Source organism: Schistocerca nitens, chromosome 4 (assembly GCF_023898315.1).
Source record: "Schistocerca nitens isolate TAMUIC-IGC-003100 chromosome 4, iqSchNite1.1, whole genome shotgun sequence".
Classification (NCBI taxonomy): domain Eukaryota; kingdom Metazoa; phylum Arthropoda; class Insecta; order Orthoptera; family Acrididae; genus Schistocerca; species Schistocerca nitens.
The window spans coordinates 537,688,498-537,709,996 of record NC_064617.1 but is presented as its reverse complement, the minus strand read 5'-3'; the positions used below and the strand labels follow the sequence as shown (position 1 = coordinate 537,709,996).

The following is a 21,499-nucleotide window of genomic DNA, read 5'->3' as shown; positions in this document are numbered from 1 at the left end:
CGTCATTTTCTTCCACTGCTTCTTCCACAGCAACCTGCATTGACTTCTGTGCTACATCTTCAACTGCAGATCCTAGTACATAATTGTAAGCTTCAAACTTTGAAGGTGCACTTGGAAGATTTAGAACACCACATAGCATATCACCAGCTGCTTTGCCCTTACCAATTGCTCGCAATCCATAAACTAACCTAATATTTACACTATAAAGTTCAGTTTTCTTGTATCCATTATTTACAGTTACTGAAACCGAACTTGGAAACTTACAGCTGTATTTACAAACACAGCATATTAAATTAAACTGGGCAGCCAGGCCAACATGGGATTCTACTTTCAGAGAAACGTTTCCATGACATTTTTTGCAGCACAAACTGTTTTCAAGAGCTTCACACAATATATTCGTATCAATGAGTTCAAAAACTTCATTCCCTCTATCAAGTAAATTATATTTCTCTTCCAAATCTCTTAGTTTTTTATGAGAAGCACTGTTTTCATTTGGTGTAAGTTCGTTCGGCAAATCAGTAATAAGTGGATTCACATTTTCCAACAGTGATGATGATGAACTGCTTTGCTTTGCTAATGAATCATTATTTCTTTTCTTTTGCCAGTTCACACGCTTTTTAAATACTTTTGCTTTAGCTCTAGGCATTTTCACTGCGAAAAATGAAGCACTAAATACGAAATAACTCAACAACAACTACTTTCTTATATCACACTGTTTACAAAACAGTCCCGCCACAAAGTCAAAGAGTAACTTGAGGAAACCAGAGAGAAACATTTTCGGGCAACTAGTGTATAAATAGTCGCTGGAAACCGGGATATTTGAATTCATGTCACTTTAAAGGTACTGCCAAAAAGTTCATGGTCAGCCACGAGAGACGTGTATAACTAAAGCGCAATACCCGATCTCACAAATATATAAAAATAAAATAGTTATAATTGTAGTAGAGCTATGTATGATACGTCATTTTAAAGAGGAAACATGGCAGAATATAATACGCCAATACAAAAAAATTCGATTTTTTAACCCAAAATCCGATTCCGTATCCCCTTAATTAACTTTTGTATGTTTTTCTTGAATAAATAAAAAACCGGACCCTCCAGTGAAAACGTGTCACAGTACAAAATTGAACTATATTAAATTTCTGACAAAAGAGGCTCTATTAATTTTTTCTCTAGAACTAATGGTTTGTGCAAAGAGCGTGCGAGAATGTTGAAAAACTCGCTTGACGTGAATGCGCTATAGCTTACGTAGTTTTTGTAGTCCAATTTGGGGTAGCATATTGAGGTAGCAAGCTGAGACGAACAGTTTGATATGGGACACTTGTGGTCTATCAAGTGGGGAAACTACCTCAAATTGGCCTACAAAAATTACGTCAGCTACAGTGCATGCGCGTCATGCGAGTTTTTCAACATTCTCGTGCTCTCTTTGCACAAACCATTAGTTCTAGAGAAAAAAATGAATAGGACCTTTTTTGTAGGAAATTTAATATAGTTTAATTTTGTACTGTGACACATTTTTGCTGGAGAGTGCAGTTTTTTAGTTATTCAAGAAAAATGTACAAAAGTGATATTAAATGTGTTCTATCTCGAAGTAGAGAAGATATAAAATGTAGACTGTCAATGGCAAGGAAAGCGTTTTTGAAGAAGAGAAATTTGTTAACATCGAGTATAGGTTTAAGTGTCAGGAAGTCATTTCTGAAAGTATTTGTATGGTGTGTAGCCATGTATGGAAGTGAAACATGGACGATAAATAGTTTGGACGAGAAGAGAACAGAAGCTTTCGAAATGTGGTGCTACAGAAAAATGCTGAAGATCAGATGGGTAGATCACATAACTAATGATGAAGTATCGAATAGAATTGGGGAGAAAGCGAGTATGTGGCACAACTTGACAAAAAGAAGGGACCGGTTAGTAGGACATGTTCTGAGGCATCAAGGGATCACAAATTTAGCATTGGAGGGCAGCGTGGAGGGTAAAAATCGTAAAGGGAGACCAAGAGATGAATACACTAAGCAGATTCAGAAGGATGTGGGTTGCAGTAAGTACTGGGAGATGATGAAGCTTGCACAGGATAGGGTAGCATGGAGAGCTGCATCAAACTAGTCTCAGGACTGAAGACCACAACAACAACAACATCTCGAAACAATTTGGAATAGGGTACACGTTCATATGAAGAATTTTTTGTTCAGAATCACTAATACTATCACCCCTCGAAGCATGTACCTTTCCTCTTGACTCACCCTGTATGCCCTTTTTTTTCCAGGTGTATTGTGGGAAGTACTTACCAGCTTCGCTATGAGCTATCACAACTCCAAGTTCATTTTCAGCAGTTGACAGTTGATACGAGTGAATGTCTGTCATTGGTAGCTGCAGGAGTAATTAATCAAGGAAAACTGTTATGTTCAACTCTATAGAATAACAAACATGCAATGCAGGTATAAAATAGTCTTACACTAACATATCAAACACAAATAGAACACTATAATTAATTAAACAGAGAGAAAGGCTTATTTAAGAAACAAGTTTAACAGATAACCATTTTTACATATCACCCTTTTCTCAGACTTCCTTAAACTATTGTACGGTGCTGTTTATTTACATATTTAAAACAAAAAAGTATAACAAGTCCCAAAAACAGTGTGAGGATACAGAATTTCTGTGGGGTTCAATCAAAGATTTTTTTGCTTAAATGTCAGAAGTGCAAGTTTTCTGTACACCCCTCATCTGCAAATCGGTAAATATGTTGTTACTTAATATAGGTTAGAGCAATGGTCCGCAATTGGTGTGCCATGGCACACTGATGTGCCGCCACAAAGAGTGGGTGTGATGTGAGTATCTACATATTATTGTCATAAAATAAGGGATTTTGATTGCAGACATACTGTGAATTTTATGCTGTTAGAGAAATTAAATGTAATTTATTTACTTGATTTTAAGTAATAAGGTTATTGTATATTCTTTAATAATTTAACCCATGTTATTAATTGTTATATTTTCATAGAAATTAAATGCAATTTAATTACTAAATACTGTTTGTTATATTATTCTTATCATAAGTTACAACTGCACCAGCTATGCCACTAGGGTGAGAGTACTCTGTAACACGGCATATTTTATGTATGGTTGGCTGGCGGTAAGTGCTTTTCCCTAAAATTCCAGGGATTAGAAAAAATGTCTATCTCTTATTATTTTTATTGCTTTTTTACATATTTGTTCCAGTTTGTAGCCACTTCTTGAGCTTCATTGCTCTTTATGTTCACTGCCAAAGGACCCACACTTTGTCAGACAACAATACAGTATTTCAGTTCAACAATATTGCTGTTAATCAGTCCTGGACTTTCCTTTGTATGAGTACTTCAGTTCAGTTTCATCACAGCTGTGCTCTGCACCAGAGTGAACATTTTGACTACAAAAGTACTTTCTGTTATAGCACTATTAAACTATTTTTTCTTCGATATGGATAACTTCAATGTATGGAGTGGTCCATCCATGAATGCAAGTAATGAAACCATCGAGCCCGAAAATAAGAAAGAAAGTAGTTCAAAGGCAATGTGATGATGATTATTTGTCTTACAGTTCCTTTTGTGTGTGTGTGTGTGTGTGTGTGTGTGTGTGTGTTGACAAAACATGCCAAATCCCTGAATGTGTCGTGTTATACTGTGTGTGTTGACAAAACATGCCAAATCCCTGAAAGTGTCGTGTCATACAAAATGGAATAATGCTGCTATAATTCCCAGTATAATGAAATGACTTTCATCAACAATACATTCCTCTCTGTTAAGCAAAGACATGAATTATTTTCATTCCTAACTGGAACTAAATGAAAAACAAGCATTTTCAAGCATATATCTGTGTGAATTGGGCTTCTCGACATTAACTGAATTTAAAACCTCAAAGAGAGAGAGACTCAAATCCATCAACGAAGAAATGAAGCTTGCTTTGTCAACGATTCTGCCACAAATAGCTGTATGTGGTAACTTAAGGAGGCTCAAGTATCACACTGAAGGTATGGGTAGATTTACTTTAAAATTTGTATCAGAAATGGTTATTTTCTACAAGGAATTAAAGTTAAGAAGCTGTTGATAAATGCATAAGTCTATTTCTGATGAATAAATAATAATAATAATAATAAATAAATTATTGATTTAATAATCCGTAATTATATTAAGAGCAACACAATTTTGAAATGACATGTTATGGTGTGCCGTGTTGAGTCTAGGTCCATCACTTTTTCCTGACGGTAGTGCAGGAATACAGAACTTCTGCAGAATTAAACTCGGGATTTCTCCTCTAAGTGTCAAAACTGCAAGTTTCTTGTACAGTCCTCATCTGTAAATGAGTAATCATGTTATTAATTAATGTAGGGTAAGAGGATATACTTCAAATATTGCACAAGAGCATATTACTATACGTCTGATATTATGGGCTGGTGCAGATATTTGTACTGTGTTGGATTGGATTGGATTGTTTGGGGGAAGAGACCAAACAGCGAGGTCATCGGTCTATTCGGATTAGGGAAGGACGGGGAAGGAATTCAGCCATGCCCTTTCAAAGGAACCATCCCGATATTTGCCTGGAGTGATTTAGGGAAATAACAGAAAACCTAAATCAGGATGGCCGGACGTGGGATTGAACCGTCGTCCTCCTGAATGCGAGTCCAGTGAGCTAACCACTGTGCCACCTCGCTCGGTTTTGTATTTTGTTGTTTTATTTGTTTGGGATACTCCTTGGGTGGAGTGTGGTCAATGGAGTTCTCCAGAAGATGCTTTTATGTCATAGTAAATGCAACCTGGAACTTTCAGTACTGCATGCATGGCTGAAGGGAGTGCTCATAGAAGGTGACATCAAGAATAGCCAATGAAAGACATGTTCAAAAGGGAATATATTTACACTTCTGTAGAAAAGTTGTTATGAGGGTCAGTCAAAAAGTAATGCCTTTTTTTTTGTCAAGAATTTCAAATATAACTGCGCCAGTTCAAAATGACAACACTGACAATTAATTTATAATTTTTCAACATACTCTCTGTCCATTTCCACAGTTTTGGGCCCTCTTTTAACAAGGGCATGTATTACAATGAGGTAAAATGCAGTCCACCTTCCAAAGCCACTGATGCACAGATGCTTTCACAGCCTCTTCATCTTCAAAGTGAATCCCACAATGAGCTTCTTTTAGTGGCCCAAACAGATAAAGTCTGATGATGACAGGTCACAGGTGAATGGGGGATGAGGCATGACTTCCCATCCACTTTTCACAGTCTCTTCAGAGGTGTGACAACTGGTGTTTGGTCTCACATTGTCATGCAAAAGAAGAACATCTGCCATAGTTTTTGTTGGGAAAACTTACTGAAGATGTGGTTTAAATTGTTTGAGGGTTATTGGACAGAATTTATTGAGCATCCCTCCTCCAAAAATTAATCATAATCATACTGCAGCTCAGAATACTGTAGCTACAACTTTCCCTGCTGATTGCACGGTTTTGAACTTTTTCTTCTTCAGTGAGTTCCTGTGATGCCACTCCACTGGCTGCCCCTATTTGATTCTTGGTAAAAATAATAATAATAATATGAACCTATGTTTCGTCTCCAGTCACAATTTTTTCCCAGAACTCCCTCCAAAAATGGAAGTGTTGCAAGAGTTGGGAGGCAATTGTTTTTCTTGTCTCCTTAAACTGTCAGTAGCCAAGTTGCATAAACCTTCGAGTATCCCTGCTGTTGAACAATCCTCATCACACTGCCTTTACTGAGAGGGCTACTGCGACATAAATCATCTGTAGTCACCCGGTGGTCACCATGAATTATGTCAAGGACTTGCTGACTGTTGTGTAGAGACACTGCAGTCACAGCCCTGCTGCTTTGTGTTTCATCAGTCAATAGTGTTTACCCTTCGGCTTCATTACAGCAACAAATCTATCATGTAACGGCTAGTATCCACTACTGCATCACTGTACACATTTTCCAGTCTTTCATGAAAGTAAATTGGTGTTTCACTGTTTGAATTCAAGAACCCTAACAGCTAATATCCACTGTTGCATCACTATATACATTTTCCAATCTTTCACAAAACTGGTTTTCACCATCTGCATTCAAGAATTCTATAACAGATCACAGTCTAACACGAACATCAATATAGGCCATTTTGCAAGTGACTGCTGTACTGATATCTGTTGATGCAGGAAGTTATTGCTGCAGTGCAATGGAGAAGAAGCTTTACAGGATAGCTCCAAATTCAAATTTTTCACTTTAAAAACTTCATTCAAGGAGGAAAAAAAATGCAGACTTTACTTTCTGAGTAATGCTTGATGTTAGTTTCAGTAATAATGATACTTCCACATGCCAAGCATATGTATACTTGATGATGTAATAAATGTTCATAATCGTATAAACCAGCAAAGAACATTTCAAAAATGTGCAAGAATAGTTAACGAGTAATATATTGAAACTAAGTCTACGTTAAAACTATTTTTTTTATTATTACCCCATCGAGAACCCACTTAACAGCATAGAAGATATGCATGGAGTACAAAATATGAGAACATTTAGTTGTTTGATAAATCTTTAAAGAAACAATCTTCTGGCTTATCAGTGACACCAAGATACAAATAATCTTGAAATGGCCTGGAAACTACCTTATTACAAAACTGCTATGATACTGTACAATCATAAAAAAGTACCATCAACCACTTCATTCCATGACAAATGGTCTAAGGGTTACCACATGACCATCATAGATTTTGATGAAATTTTGTGTTTCACAACCATGAATTAAATACTTCCAGAGATACAGCCATTTGTTTGATCCCACAGCACATCTATCAACATCCACCTGCGAGGTTTTGTCAGCTTTGAGGCATAAAATGTCCAGTAAGATTTTCTTGAAGATGAAAGTAAGTCATTACACTCTCTTAAGCAAAATAATAAAATAAGGTTTCCTGACTGATTTACATATGGATAATATGAAGCAAAGTCGACAGAAAAAATAGACACTAGAAAAAAAATGCAAAGTTTAGCTTTTTATATCTCCCAAAGCACCTGAAAATTTGAACGTAATCACTTACCAATACAAGGCTCAGAATATAAAATTTAATTCTCCTACTGCTTTCCAACTTTACCTATCTTCATTGGGAACATGTTTGAATGTTCACACAAAATTTCATCTAAATCTGTGATAGTCGTATGTGAACTTTCTCAGAAATAAAGCCACTTAGCATGGAAGGGCCCTATAGGCAACATCTTATGTTGACTCAGCCAATTCAAGATTGGCTGGGTCTGCATTGCCTTAACAATACAATTTAGTGTTTTAAAGGATACAACTCTGGCAAGGATAATGTCGCCAGGACGAAAACATTTATACATTTCAACGCCATCTTTTTCGGTGGCTCTTACATCTTCTTTCCGAAGGATTCCCCTGTAAGGTCTTGATAGTACAGTATCTCCAATGCATTTTATGACACATTTACAAAACCGCTGGTTGATCAGTGCAACCTACAAGCATAAAAAGATTTATGACTTATGTAAAGAATAAATGATAACCTTAGGTGAAGAATAAATAACAACTAAGAAAGCCAAGTTTTATAACATAAATGAATACGGAAGATGCACATTTCCAAACAATTTATCATACCATCTGAGAATTATCATCTCTATTCAAAATGCAAGTAACAAATGTAGTTTCCTGAAATTATCACACTCGGTAACTGTTTACTAATACAAGAGAAGCAATCGGCGCCACACAATACATGAGACCTATCCAGGTACTGTGCACAGTGTACTGATCACAAACGACCATTCATATACCAAATACAATGTTTAGGTGTCGCCCCCCCCCCCCCCCCCATAAAAATAGCACTTTTGACTATGGTATCACAACATGCCAAGATGAGATGTTACTTTACGATCGTGTAACAATCCACTCTGAGAGAAGAGAGCAGTGAGCTATTTCTAAACTGAACTTCTCATTAGATATTCTCTCTAGTGAGGTACACTCCATTAATGGAGTAGGTGGTGGTGGGAAGATGTATGGGACAAGTCTTGCATCTAGCTTTATTGCAGGGGTATGATCCGTGAGGCAAGGGGTGGGGCAGGGGTGGAGCAGGTATGTACATAGATATTGCGTAGGTTTGATGGATAGAGGAATACCACTATGGGAGGGGTGGGAAGGATAACGCATAGGATATTCCTCATTGCAGGGCACAAAGAGCAGTAGTCAAAACCCCAGCAGAGAATGTGATTTAGTTGCTCCAGTACTTGGTGGTACAGAGTCATGAGGGAAGTACTCCTCTGTGATAGACTGGTGGTTGTGTGGGAGATGATAGGTGACAGGAGAGACAAGGCATAGGAGGTTTCTTTCTGTCCAAGATGGGTGGGTAATTTCAGTCGGTGAGATCCTTAGTATAATTGGAGAGGGGCTGCTTGTAACTGCAGATGTGGCAACCAAGCAAGGCACAGCTGTATACTAGAGACTTCTCAGTATGGAATGTGTGGCAGTTCCTGAAGTGGAAGTACTGCTGGTGGTTTGTAGTTCTGATACAGAATGAGGTACTGATATAGCCATCCTTTAGATGGAAATCAGCATAGAGAAAGGTGGCTTGTTGGGTTGAGAAGGACCAGGTGAAGCAAATGGGAGAGATGATGTTGAGGCTGGAGAGTAATGTGGACAGGGTGTCCTCACCCTTGGTTCAGATCATAAAGTCATCAATGAATCTGAACCAGGTGAGGACTTTGGGATTCTTGGTGGTTAGGAAGGATTTGCCTTGATCAGTGGCCATTAAGCTGTGGCCCGCATGCAGCCTGAATCAATAATCTCATGCCCCATTAGTATTTTATAACATACATCTAGTAACTAACAGCTGAATCTGAAAACATCAACTAACATTACGAGCTTTGTAAGAGAGTAGGTTTTTTACTCAGTAACAAACAGAAATAGTTGCAGAGACAATAATATTTTAAGATGTGCTTAATTTTAATTGACATTGGTGAATTCAGCTGTGAGCTAAATAAAGTTACCCACTTATCTCAGGCACAGAATGGTAAGTAGCATGGCCACTGCAGGTTTAGAGGCTGAGAGAGGGGGAGGTTTTATTTTTTGTCTTCCCGTACTGACAACTAACGGGCATGCGGAACTCGTACTGATCTTCAAATGCTGTGCTTATTTGTAGCAAGGAACATTAAACTGCCGTAATACAGCATAGTCAGTAGAAGAAAACTTGCATTTAAATAATATAGCAAAATTTTGTGATGACGTCTTACATTCAAGAGTACATTTAAATGTAAGTACAAATACTATTATTAATCAAAATCATTCAAGCACAAAGTAAAAATAAGAATGCCCCACCACACAACTACACAATGTCCCAGGAGGAATGGTCCATATTCAGTGATGTGACAGGAATGATCATGCAAAGTAAAAATGTCTAGTAAACATAGGCTCTAAAATACTTACCGTAAGAGCCATGAGCATTTCTTCTTTGATACTGTGAAACAAATCTCTTCTGCTGCAAGCTTGTTGCTTTCCATGTTTTGAGAAGTGGTACTATGGGCCAAAACAAGAAAATAAATCCAGTGAACATGGGTTCTAAAGTCCTTACCTTACGTGCAATGAGCACTTGTTCATCTTTGATACTGTGAGACACATCTCTTCTATTGAACAATAGCCTATAGCACTTAAGACCTGCGTTTAGAGTCCATGATTATTAGACAATTTCTTTCTTGTTTTGGGCCATACTACATATTCCCAAAAAAACCATAGAGGGAGGCCAAGAGATGAATACAGTAAGTAGATTCGGAAGGATGTAGGTTGCAGTAGTTACTCGGAGCTGAAGAGGCTTACAAAAGAGAGAGTAGCATGGAGAGCTGTATCAAACTTGTCTTTGGACTGAAGACCACAACAGCAACATTGTAAGGGGTACTCAGGGGTAGATATAGACTCAGACGACAATTAGGTAATGATGAAAAGTAGGGTAAGTTTAAAACCTAGGTACAAGGAAAGTAACTGTGAAGAAACCATGGGTAACAGAAGAAGAAGAAGAAGAAGGAAAAAAAAATCTGTTGATTGACGAGAGTAGGAAGTACAAAAATAGTCAAGGAAATTCAGGAATACAAGTCACTTAGGAATAAAATAAATATGAAGTGCACAGGAGCTAAGATGAAATGCCGACATGAAAAACATAAATAAATCAAAAAATGAAATGACTGACGGAAGGACTGACTCAGCATACAGAAAGTCAAAACAACCTCAGGTGAAATCAAAGCATGGGTGGTAACATTAAGAGTGCAATGGGAATTAAGAGCACAGAGGGGAGAGAGAGGATACTTGGAAAGAATACATTTAGGGCCTCTATGAAGGGGAGGACTTACTTGATGACGTGATAGAAGAAGAAACAGGAGTTGACAGGAAAGAGAATAGGGGGTCCAGTACTAGAATCAGAATTTAGAAGAGCTTTGGAAGATTTAAAATCAAGTAAGGCAGCAGGGACAGATAACATTCCATCGGGATTTCTAAAATCATTTGGGGAAGTGGAAACAAAACGATTAGTCACGTTGGTGTGTAGAATGTATGAGACTGGCGATATACCATCAGACTTTCAGAAAAACATCATCTACAAAATTCGCAAGGTTGTAAGAGCCGACACGTGTGGAAATTATCACACAATCATCAATTCGGTTTTAGGAAAGGTAAAGGCACTAGAGAGGCAATTCTGACATTGCGGTTGACAATGGAAGCAAAACTGAAGAAAAATCAAGACATTTTCACTAGATATGTAAACCTGCAAAAAAAAAAAAAAAAATGTTCAACAATTTAAAATGGTGCAATATGTTAGAAATCCTGAGGAAAATAGTGAAAAGCTACAGGGAAAGATGGGTAATATACGATATGTAGACAAGCCAAGAGGAAACAATAAGATTGGAAAAGTTGGTAGGTCTGGGATGTAGTCCTTCGCCCCTGCTGTTCAGTGTATACATCGAAGGAGCAATGACGGAAATAAAAGAAGGGTTTAAGAGTGGGATTAAAAATTCAAGGTGAAAGGATATCAATGATAAGATTCACTGAAGATATTGCTATTCTCAATGAAAGTGAAGATGAACTGCAGTACCTATTGAATGAAATGAACAGGCTAATGAGTACAGCATAGGGATTGAGCGTAAATCAAAGAAAGGCGAAAGTAATGAGAAGTAGTAGAAATGACAGCAGCGACAAAATTAACATTGGAATTTGTGATCGCAAAGTTGATGAAGATAGGGAATTCAGTCCCCTAGGCAGCAAAAATAACTCATGATAGAGGGAGCAAGGAAAACATAAAAAGCAGACAAGCACTGGCAAAAAGAGCATTCCTGGCCAAGAAATGTCTATAGGTCTTAACCTGATAAAGAAATTTCTGAGGACATATGGAGCAGAGCATTGTGTGGCAGTGAGATATACTGTGGAAAAACTGGAACAGAAGAGAATAGTAGCATTTGGGATGTGGTGCAACAGAAGAACACTGAAAATTAAGTGGACTGATAAGGTAATGAATGAGGAGGTTCTCTGCGGAATCAGTGAAGAAAGGAATACATGCAAAACACTGACAAGAAGAGTGGACAGGCTTACAGGACATCTGTTAAGACAACATGGGATAAATTCCATTTTACTTCAGGGAGCTGTAGAGGGTAACAACTGTAGAGGATGACAGAGGTTTGGGACACACTAAATTGAGGACATAGTTTGCAAGTGCTACTCTGTGATGAAAAGGCTGGCACAGGAGAGGAATTCATGGTAGGCCACATCAAATTAGTCAGAAAACTGATGACTCAAAAACAGAAAAAGAAAAAAGAGGTTATTGTGGAAGGAGGGGTTGCAGTCAGCGAGGGGTCTTTTGATGGTCAACACCATTTGGAGGGATTCCATGAGCTAGGGGGCTGCAGCCAGCGAGAGAGTCAACACCATTTGGAGGGATTCCATAAGCTACACAACAATGCCGAAAGAGTATGTGGGGAAACTTTTCTGTATTGGTGCAGATGGAAGGAGCAAGGATCCATAGCAAAGGATAAAAAATGCATAAAAGCATATAAAGTACATTAAAATATGTATGAAAAACTCGTGAAAATACATGGGAAAAAACCCGTGGAAATACTTGGGGAAAAAACTCACAAAACAGATGAATAGGTGAAGTATGGGGCAAAAACGTAAAACATGAGAGCATTTGGCCGATATTGAAATGTGCAAAAGCGTGAAAACACAAGAATATCAAAAAGAAAAATACATAAAAACAGACTAACAGTGAGATAACGCTTGGTAGATGGGTGTGTCTGAAGAAGGAAGACAACAGGTTTAAACAAATTTGGTGAGGTTAATATTTGTGTGGTGGAATAAGAGGAGAGAGAGGGAGGAGGAAGGTTTGGTAAGGTTGAGGTTCAACAAGTTGATGTGGCACAGCAGAAAGGTAGTGTGAAGGTTTAGGATTAATTTATCAGTGTGAAGAAATCTGAGACAAGAGGTGGTGTACCAACAATCTGCATCATCACGTTTTGTGAATGGATGAGATTGTTGACACACGGTGACTCTTAAGTCAGAGCGTCTACAGTCTGGAAGCAGAAAGATAAAACACAGGAAAAAAGAGAGAGAGAAAAGGATGGACAAAGGGTAAAATAATGAGTTAAAGAATAGTAGCACAGGAAAACAGCCACAAAGGAGCACTCCCATAATGACTCTGTGTCACACAGGACTGGAGCAACTGAACTGCATTCACTGCCAGGGTTTTGATTATTGCTCACCGTTCCCTGATTTGAGGAATATTCTACCCTCTACCCTTCCCACTGCTACACTGTGGTATTCTGCTGCATACCAAACATATGCAATACCCTTGTCCATCCCTATTCCATCCCTGCCCCAACCCCTTGCCTCATGGCTAATATCCCTGCAATGAACGTAGAAGCAAGACCTGTCACATAAATCCTCTCACCACCTCCGCCAGTCCGGTCATGGGCATCTCCTATCCCCTCAAAGACCGGGCTTCTTGTGAAAGCACACGTGATCTGAAAAGCTAAGCTGCAATCAATGTGCTGCTTTCTATGTGGGCATGACAACTAACAAACTGTCTGCCTGCACGGAAACCACTGACAAACTGTGGCCAAGAAACAGCTGAACCATCCTGTTGCTGAACACACTGTCCAACACAATGTGCTTCTCTTCAATGCTCAAGGGTCTATGAGTGTTTGATAAAGAAGATTTTTATGAGAGCCTGGAGAAATTGTGTCTTCAACCTGCAAATAATAGCACTACACAATATCAACAATGAAGGCCACATCATTGTGCAGCATACGTGATAATGTCACACAGAATGCTTCACTACTGTTGCAAAGGAGGTGAATGGAAGAATTACCTCTTATTAGGTGGATGGTTAAGTAACAGATTAGGATACTTCTGTCTAGCACTGAATGGTGATATATGCCCTCTTGGAACTTAACAATAACAATTTTTTTGTAAATAACCTCAAAATACATTGTTAACACTACTAGTGCCGAGGGAAACTTTCAGATGAGAACTGTGTAATCATGGAAGGCACTCCAAGCAGCGTAAGTCCAAACACAGACTGAGACAAAATCAAATGAGCATGAGACCAGTGCATAGTAAATGTTTGCGGTCTGGCATACAAGGTGAGAAAAAATTTACTCACAAGTAAAAAAGTTATGATTATCTTAACGTCAATAAGTGACTTAAATATAAACATTTACTTTACAGTTTTGCACTCCTAAGTAACTCTTGAAGTGGCACAAAAATGAAGAAAAATAATAATGTAAGTTAACAGTAAAATCAGGGGTATGATGCTCAGAGAGGAGTGTAAGATCATTATAAATACAGTCCATAACTGTTTAATAATAATTTCAATGGAGCAGTGGCATTGTTGAGTATGGACCCTACAGATTCTGCCATACCCTTTGGAACGTCTATTTGCACAAACTGACACATTTTACTTACTGAGTAAGACTGTTGTGCTTTAAGGGTAATTGACTACTGCAAATGGCTTGAAAAAAGAACAAAACATGTTGTTATTTATGCTGGAAATGGATACTTGCTGCTTCTCATGTGTTGTGTTGCAGTAAATAATCATGTTTATCTTTTCGTAAATTAGTCATAAGTAAAAATTTTTTAATTTGTTTTATATTGGGCTCTTTCATCAAGGCAAGCCTGCAACCTCTTGTCTAGCAGTTTAACTCTTGTCAACCTTTGAGTTACATGTCATCAACATACACACTGAATCAAGTAACCTAAAATTTAAGCTGCAGATAAATCTAGAAACAGAAATGAAGTCCAATTACTTGATTTTTGAAGTCTGTCATTTGCTGCTACAGTGCTGCCACATCAGCTGACGACTACTGCTCAGTTATAGGTGACACATGAACATGGTGGGCCACATCACAAATGCTGTTAAAGTGTAACATGGACCAATGTTGGAAGCAGCTGCCATGAGGTACGACAGAAATGTGAGGTGCTGTGTTGACAGCTGATTTTAAGTGACGGGTGACTGAACTGCAGCAAGCGAAGTGTTTTGTAGCCCTGAATTTAAACTCATGTTCTAACCTAACCACAACCTAGTGATGTGCATTGTAAACAAAAAATTGGCAGTGAGCAAACAGCGGCAGAACTAAAAATCATGATCACTTTGTCCACAGCAATTACAGCTTACTTCTAAGCCTATGAGCAAACTCAAGACAGAATAATTCTAGTTTCAGCACTAAAAAACAATTTTTTTGCTCACATACATTGGTTACCTGAAACTATCCTCACATTGGCTACATGAACTGCTACATTACGAACTGATGAGCAGTCCTGGCTGGGACTTTGTGTAAATTGTGGAAGGTACTGGCTGAATCCAAATGAAAAAAGAATGATAGGGAGAAAAATAAGTGCAAATAGAAAAGTCAATATGATAATGAAAATAATGTATCAAACAATTAAAATATTAAAAAGATTATATTTAAATCAATTAACTGAATAAAAATAATAATGAAAGTCTTTTGATTAGATTTAGAAATAAAAAAAATTGCTATGTTGCACGAGTTTCAAGCCTGTGGTCTTCTACATGACAGGTTAATGCACTATCCACTGTGCTACGACAGCAAAATGAGTAATGTTATTAGATTTATGACACTGATATCCTAGTTGCAACAATGAACTGTGGCCTTCAAAAATTTGACTTCACATAATGTCAGGTGAAACTTTTCTAATGTAATCCACTCTGTGATTATAACAATAGTCCATGTGATGCTGAATCACATCTAGTGCGGAAGAATCCAGTAGTGCTTGGTCAGTGCTGTGTATGGAACACCTGTATATTGTTAGCATCGTGTGTGTGTGTGTGTGTGTGTGTGTGTGTGTGTGTGTGTGTGTGTACGCACGCGCGTGCGCGCCTCCACACACTGTTATCATAGCGCACACTGTTATCATAGCTGACGAAATGCCAAATTAAAGGGCCAGATCCAGGACTCGGGATCCAAACACAACTAGAAAGAAAACCAGATGTGGTGAACTGACCAATTGTTGTGGCAGTGTGGTAACAGTGAACAGTTTGGGCATGACACTGGGCACTCTGATTGGAAGAAATCAGCATGTGAAGTGTCAGCTATCAAGTAATTTCAATAAGATTATAGCAATAGTTATCAGCTACTCTAAGGTTATGGTAAGATAACACCCCTCTCATCTTTCTTATCATCTCTCTAACTTACAATTGTCATATCAGAGAACACGATGCTCTGCTCCTGTAATATGTGAAGTACAACTGGAGTACAATGCTGCTCTGTTTTGTCAGACGCACCATAATATTGAACCCTTTTAGTTGTTACATCTCCATGTCATGACAACCACTCCCGTCACTTAACAAGCTGCCATAAAAGTATCTTGTATGTATTAAAACACACTTTAAAATTAACATGATAATGGAATCCTACATGGGGAAAGAAGCAGTACAATATAAAATGATCTGTGAGATTTAACATAATGCACAAAACAATATTTAATACTACAGTTAATTTTTTGAAGTAATGTGCATCGTAGTATGTCTGTACACACATACAAGGTCTGCACACTAATGAGCAGGTATAGAGAGTAAAGCCACTTAGCAAAGGTACAAAACTTAAAATGACAGAGCAACCAGAAAGTTAAATAAAATTTGATTATTAGTTGGTGATAGAGATGGAAAATTTTAAACGTCCATGAGGAGAGGATGATGCAGAAAGGAAATAATAGACTATAGTTTCTAACATGCAGATATGTGAGGAGCTTCAAAAAGTAATTTACACATTACTATGGCAGGTCAAGTAACTTTTATTGAATGCTGCATTACACTTAAAATTGACACCAATAACATGACACTATTTTCAAATATAGTTGCCAAATCTCTGTAAACAACAGTCAAACTTTATATCAATTGTTCAATTTCTCACCAATAAAAGGTGGTTCTTGGTCACAGAGTCATTCAAGACCCACTGTGTGAATATCTCCGTTACAGTAAACTCTCTTCCCCCACAAATGTTCCTTCACCTTGTCAAAAACATAAAAATCATATGTGCAAGATCTGGGTTTTCTGATCAGCATCATCCACATCTCTGCAGGCTTGGTCAAATTGTTAGAACCATTTCACTATGGCTGCAAATAACATTGCTTTTGGTCCATATATCGCTAGAATTTCACAGTGAACCTGTGTACAATTTAGATGTTTCGCCCACGACAATTGTACAAAGCAGCTCAACTTTGGATGATATTTCCAGTTGTCATGCCATTTTATTTCCATTTTGTGATGTGCCTATTATCCGTAACACAGCAGAACTGTTTCTGAAGGGAATCTGGAACATGTACTCTCTCTTCTGACAATGTGCCACTCTAGTTGCACAAGGGTCTTAATGTGGGATGACGTACGTAACTTAGTTTCTGATGTCTCTATGTAACTAGCTTATGAACTAAAATGGACGACAAATCTGTAAATAAATTAATTGTGTTAGCGTAAGTTGGTAAGTAAAAACCTGAAGGTCTAGAACAAATGTCTGTAGAAAGTCATGCACAAAGAAATGATAGAAGCACAATTAAGTCATTTACATAATTGTGAGAATAAGGAACAACTCCATCAAACCAATAGCAAACTCACGGCTGCACAAGGAGTGTGCAAGCAGGTGCCAGAGGAGTCACACCTCGTTAAAAAGCCTTGGATCACCAGGCCTGGGTGACAGAACCTTGCAAGGGCCCCTAACCAGGGATACGGAGAAGACTCCAATGGCAGCTGCAATGGAAATGAGACCTTTGGCATTACATGGCTAGTACATGAGACATTCTCTCTCTTGAAGGTAATAAAGAGAGAATATGCTGCCTTGTAGGTGATGGAATTCATTCTACAAAGGTTAAGGGAAGAAAACCCTGATTAAAAATCACTTTTCTCCGGGAGAGGTTGAACACTGGGCTGACAACGCTCTGTAAAAAATCTGTTGCCAAACTTTAACAAAGTTAACTTGGATTGGTCAATCAATATGGGCTTGGCACGGAAAAGATTGATGGTAAGGAACAAATAAATTGTGGGAGAAACTTAAAGTGTAAGCTGGATTCATGTATAGGAATCTAAAGATGGATTGAGATATCTATGTATTGCCCGGCAACCTGGAGAGTGCTGATGGATCAAACAACAAAAATGCAAGAAGTAAGGCAGAGTGGAAGTGGGATCCTAGAAAAGAGAAAAGGTAATCTATTTTACAGATGCAGAGAGAGAAAGCAAGAGTTTTGCACAGGGTTCATGGTCTAGTATCAACCAAAACATTTGGTTACTGGGTTTGCTCCTGTTGGCCCTAGATTATCAATGCTCAGGATAAAGCAGATATTCTTTATTTACTCTATAAATTAATCTGTAAATTCGGCAAGCAGTAAAGAAAACAAAAGAAAAATTTGGAGTAGGAATTAAAATCCATGGAAAAGAAATAAAAACTTTGAGATCTGCCGATGACACTGTAATTCTATCAGAGACAGCAAAGGACCTGGAAGAGCAGTTGAACGGAATTGACAGTGTCTTGAAAGGAGGATGTACGACGAACATCAACAGAAGCAAAACGAGGATAATAGAATGAAGTCGAATTACATCAGGTGATGCTGAGGGAATTAGATTAGGAAATGAAACACTTATAGTAGTAGATGAGTTTTGCTACTTGGGGAGCAAAATAACTGGATTATGGTTGGGGTAGAGAGGATATAAAATGTAGACTGGCAATGGCAAGGAAAGCGTTTCTTGAAGAAGAGAAATTTGTTAACATTGAGTATAGATTTAAATGTCAGGAAGTCTTTTCTGAAAGTATTTGTATGGAGTGCAGCCATGTTTGGAAGTGAAACATGGTCGACAAACATTTTAGACAAAAAGAGAATAGAAGCTTTTGAAATGTGGTACTACAGAAGGATGCTCAAGATTAAATGGGTAGATCATGTAACTAATGAGGAGGTACTGAATAGAATTGGGAAGATGAGGAATTTGTGGCACAACTTGACTAGAAGAAGGGATCAGTTGGTAGGGCATGTTGTGAGGCATCAAGGGATCACCGATTTAGTATTGGACAGCAGCGTAGAGGGTAAAAATCGTAGAGGGAGACCAAGAGATGAATACATGAAGCAGATTCAAAAGGATGTAGGTTGCAGTAGATACTTCGAGATGAAGAAGCTTGCAGAGGTTAGAGTAGGATGAAGAGCTGCATCAAACCAGTCTCAGGAGAAGACCACAACAACAACAACAACAACAACAATTGACATCCTTGCACCAACAGAAGAATGCAAGGAAGAATAGGTTCTTTGAACCTCTGGACAGAACATGCTATGACCATCCAGAACACGACATTAAAATAATAGCTGGTGGCCTAAATGCTCAATCTGGGAAAGAACAGATCTTTAGACCAACAGCTGGACTTCACACAAACATATCATAAGCAATGACAATGGAATGAGACATATATGCAGTTATCTAGAAATACGGTGGTAGATTGAACACTGTTCCACATACATATACGAAAGAGCATGGACAGCGTCAGATGGAAATGTAGTAAATCAAACTGACCATCTGCTGAGAGATTCAAGGCACAAATCAGAGCTATTTGATGTGAGGAAACTTAAAGGCCCAAATACAGATTCAGATTATTTTCTGGCCTGGGCAAGAGTGAGGGCTAGGATCTCCAATGCAGTACAAGGAACACGGCTTAGTGTGGTGCCTACATATAATACAAAAGCCTTAGAATCAGCTGAAATTAGAGAACAGTACCAGTAGAAGTTAACAAAGGTACTCAAAAATATTGATGAATGTAGTAACATTGAATACCACTGTGAAATAAAAGATGCAGTGGAGACAGTAAACGAAACGCTAGCAAGCGAAATAAGGCGTACAAGATCTCCATTGTTTGACGCTGAATGAAAAATAGTAATGGGAGAAACAAATGAGGCATATAAAAGAGCACTACAATCACAGTGTACAGGAAAGATGGTGGAAGATTATGAACAAAAAGGCTTGAAAAGAGGACCTACCAAATAAGGAAGAGTGTGGAAGAAAGCAAACACTGAAGAACTGAAGCTTTAAAAAAGGCTTGATAAAAAATGAAATAAGAAAAAATTTAAAGTGAGGTGAAAGAGATATGTGAAAGATAGTGCTGACACTTTCACAATCTGCTCAACCTCAGAATAATAGCATCACGAGAGATAACTAACGTACACGGAGAAAATGACTCTTGATACTACACCTCCACTACCCCTAGAAGAAACATGAAATGCCATGAAGAAACTGAAAAGAGAAACAAGGCAGCAGGAACAGACCATATCTCGGCAGAGTTGCTTAAGCAAGGAAATAGTGAATCGGAACGGATTGTCTTTAGAACTGCTACTTTAGTATGGGAAGAGGAGAAAATGACCTATCAATGGAAAGAAGAAATAATATGCCCCATATACAAGAAGGGAGATCAGTTAGAATGTGATAAATATGGATGTACCACATTCCTTAACTTATTGTATAAAGTATTCTCTAATGTAATATTTGACCATCTTCTCCCAACAATTTACAGAGAGACGGGGGGCCTATCAATGTGGATATTTCCCAAAAAAGCAAACTGTAGATCAGATCTATACTCTACAGAAAATCTGAGGGAAGGCGATCAAATTTGGTACTGGCATGCTTCACCTCTTTACAGACTTCAAAGTAGCATATGATAGTATTGTTGTGAGCCACATGCTGGGATCGCACTGTGATCAGGAAATCGAGCATAGAGAGTTTGAGTTATCCAGTGCACACCTGGAGTCATCAGCAGTACAGCAGCATTTATAATAACATTTATTTATTTATTGTGTGGAGTGTACAAAGGTATAAGTGACTTCAGAGCTGCAGTCAGCAGCCAGGCATAAGCGCAAGTACTGAGAAGGAGTGTTGATGCCTAGTGAGTCGTGACATTGCTGACAGATCAATATCAGAACTGTATGCTGTGCTTGTGGTGGTCATGGAGCAAGGAAGATGCTGCCCACCCAGAAGTTCCATGGTAACCTACTACAGCTTCCACCTCAGTGCTCTCAAAGACAGCCCGTCATGCGCCTAGGTGGAGACTACTGACTATGGTTCAAGATGTTGGATTTCATGAACACTAGATGCTGGTTAACCACCAAGGATTTATCAAGGCTGCAGCAGATAATCACACGATGGCTATGAGCCTGCACAGACAATGCTCGCATGGTTGGTGTGAAGGTGGCAGCTTGCAGATCACCCACAAGGACCCAGTAGTGGAGGAGTGCTGGCCACTCACTGGTCTTCTCATCTGCAATGGCTCAGTAGGCAGTCTGGCATACCACAGCTGTGGTATGCATCAGGTTGCCTGCCTCTCGGTGTTGAAGTCGGTTAGCAAATATCAGGCTGGCCATCATCAATCACCTTGTCATGGTTTCACTGAAACTCAACAGACTGTCTTTCTTTCCGGTTCTAGAGACATGGACTGAATGACAGCAAGTCTGCAACTATGACGCAGTGGTTCTGAGCGTATTTGCTCTTATTTATTAGACCCATCAGTACTCCTTGCCTTGTTGTAGTAATTCAATAATAATTCTGGGTTTCTGAGCACAGTTCTTTTCTGTCAATGTGTGATTTTGTAATGGCACTCAGGAGGTGTAGTTAGATAGTGTTACCTCACAATGTCTTGTTAAGAAGCACAGCAGCACTTGCTGTGTCCAATGGTAGTGAGCATATAGATTATATTTAGAACTAGAACACATGACGTGTGTGTTCTGATCCAGCAACAGTTTCAAGTAGTTATGACTGTGGCTAAAAGGTGTCAGCATCGTATACACGAAATTTCTAAACAGTCCAAATAAGTATTTTGAAGCCGAAATTGTATCTTTTGTGACTATTTTTATTAATTATTTCTGATTAAATATGTTTAGTTATTAATGTGAATGCAGGTGTGAATGCAAAATAATATAATAAATGAATGTCGTTAGATCTATTGAGTATATGCTAGTGTGAGAACTGTGGTTGTGCAGA

The 21,499-nt window shown here is 38.4% G+C and overlaps 1 protein-coding gene across 2 annotated transcripts in view; it reads right to left on the bottom strand.

The window, feature by feature from the left end:
- The window catches only part of LOC126253424 (exosome complex component CSL4), a 76,268-nt gene that overhangs the window by 5,009 nt on the left and 49,760 nt on the right, over window positions 1-21,499 (bottom strand). The window contains exons 4-6 of one of the 2 annotated variants that reach the window (XM_049954752.1): window positions 9,439-9,528; window positions 7,308-7,481; window positions 2,286-2,367 (exon numbers count right to left, since the gene is read on the bottom strand). In XM_049954752.1, the coding sequence (XP_049810709.1) occupies window positions 2,286-2,367; window positions 7,308-7,481; window positions 9,439-9,528 (346 nt within the window). The remainder of the gene's footprint in view (window positions 1-2,285; window positions 2,368-7,307; window positions 7,482-9,438; window positions 9,529-21,499) is intronic. The other variant, XM_049954753.1, reaches the window with a different exon arrangement.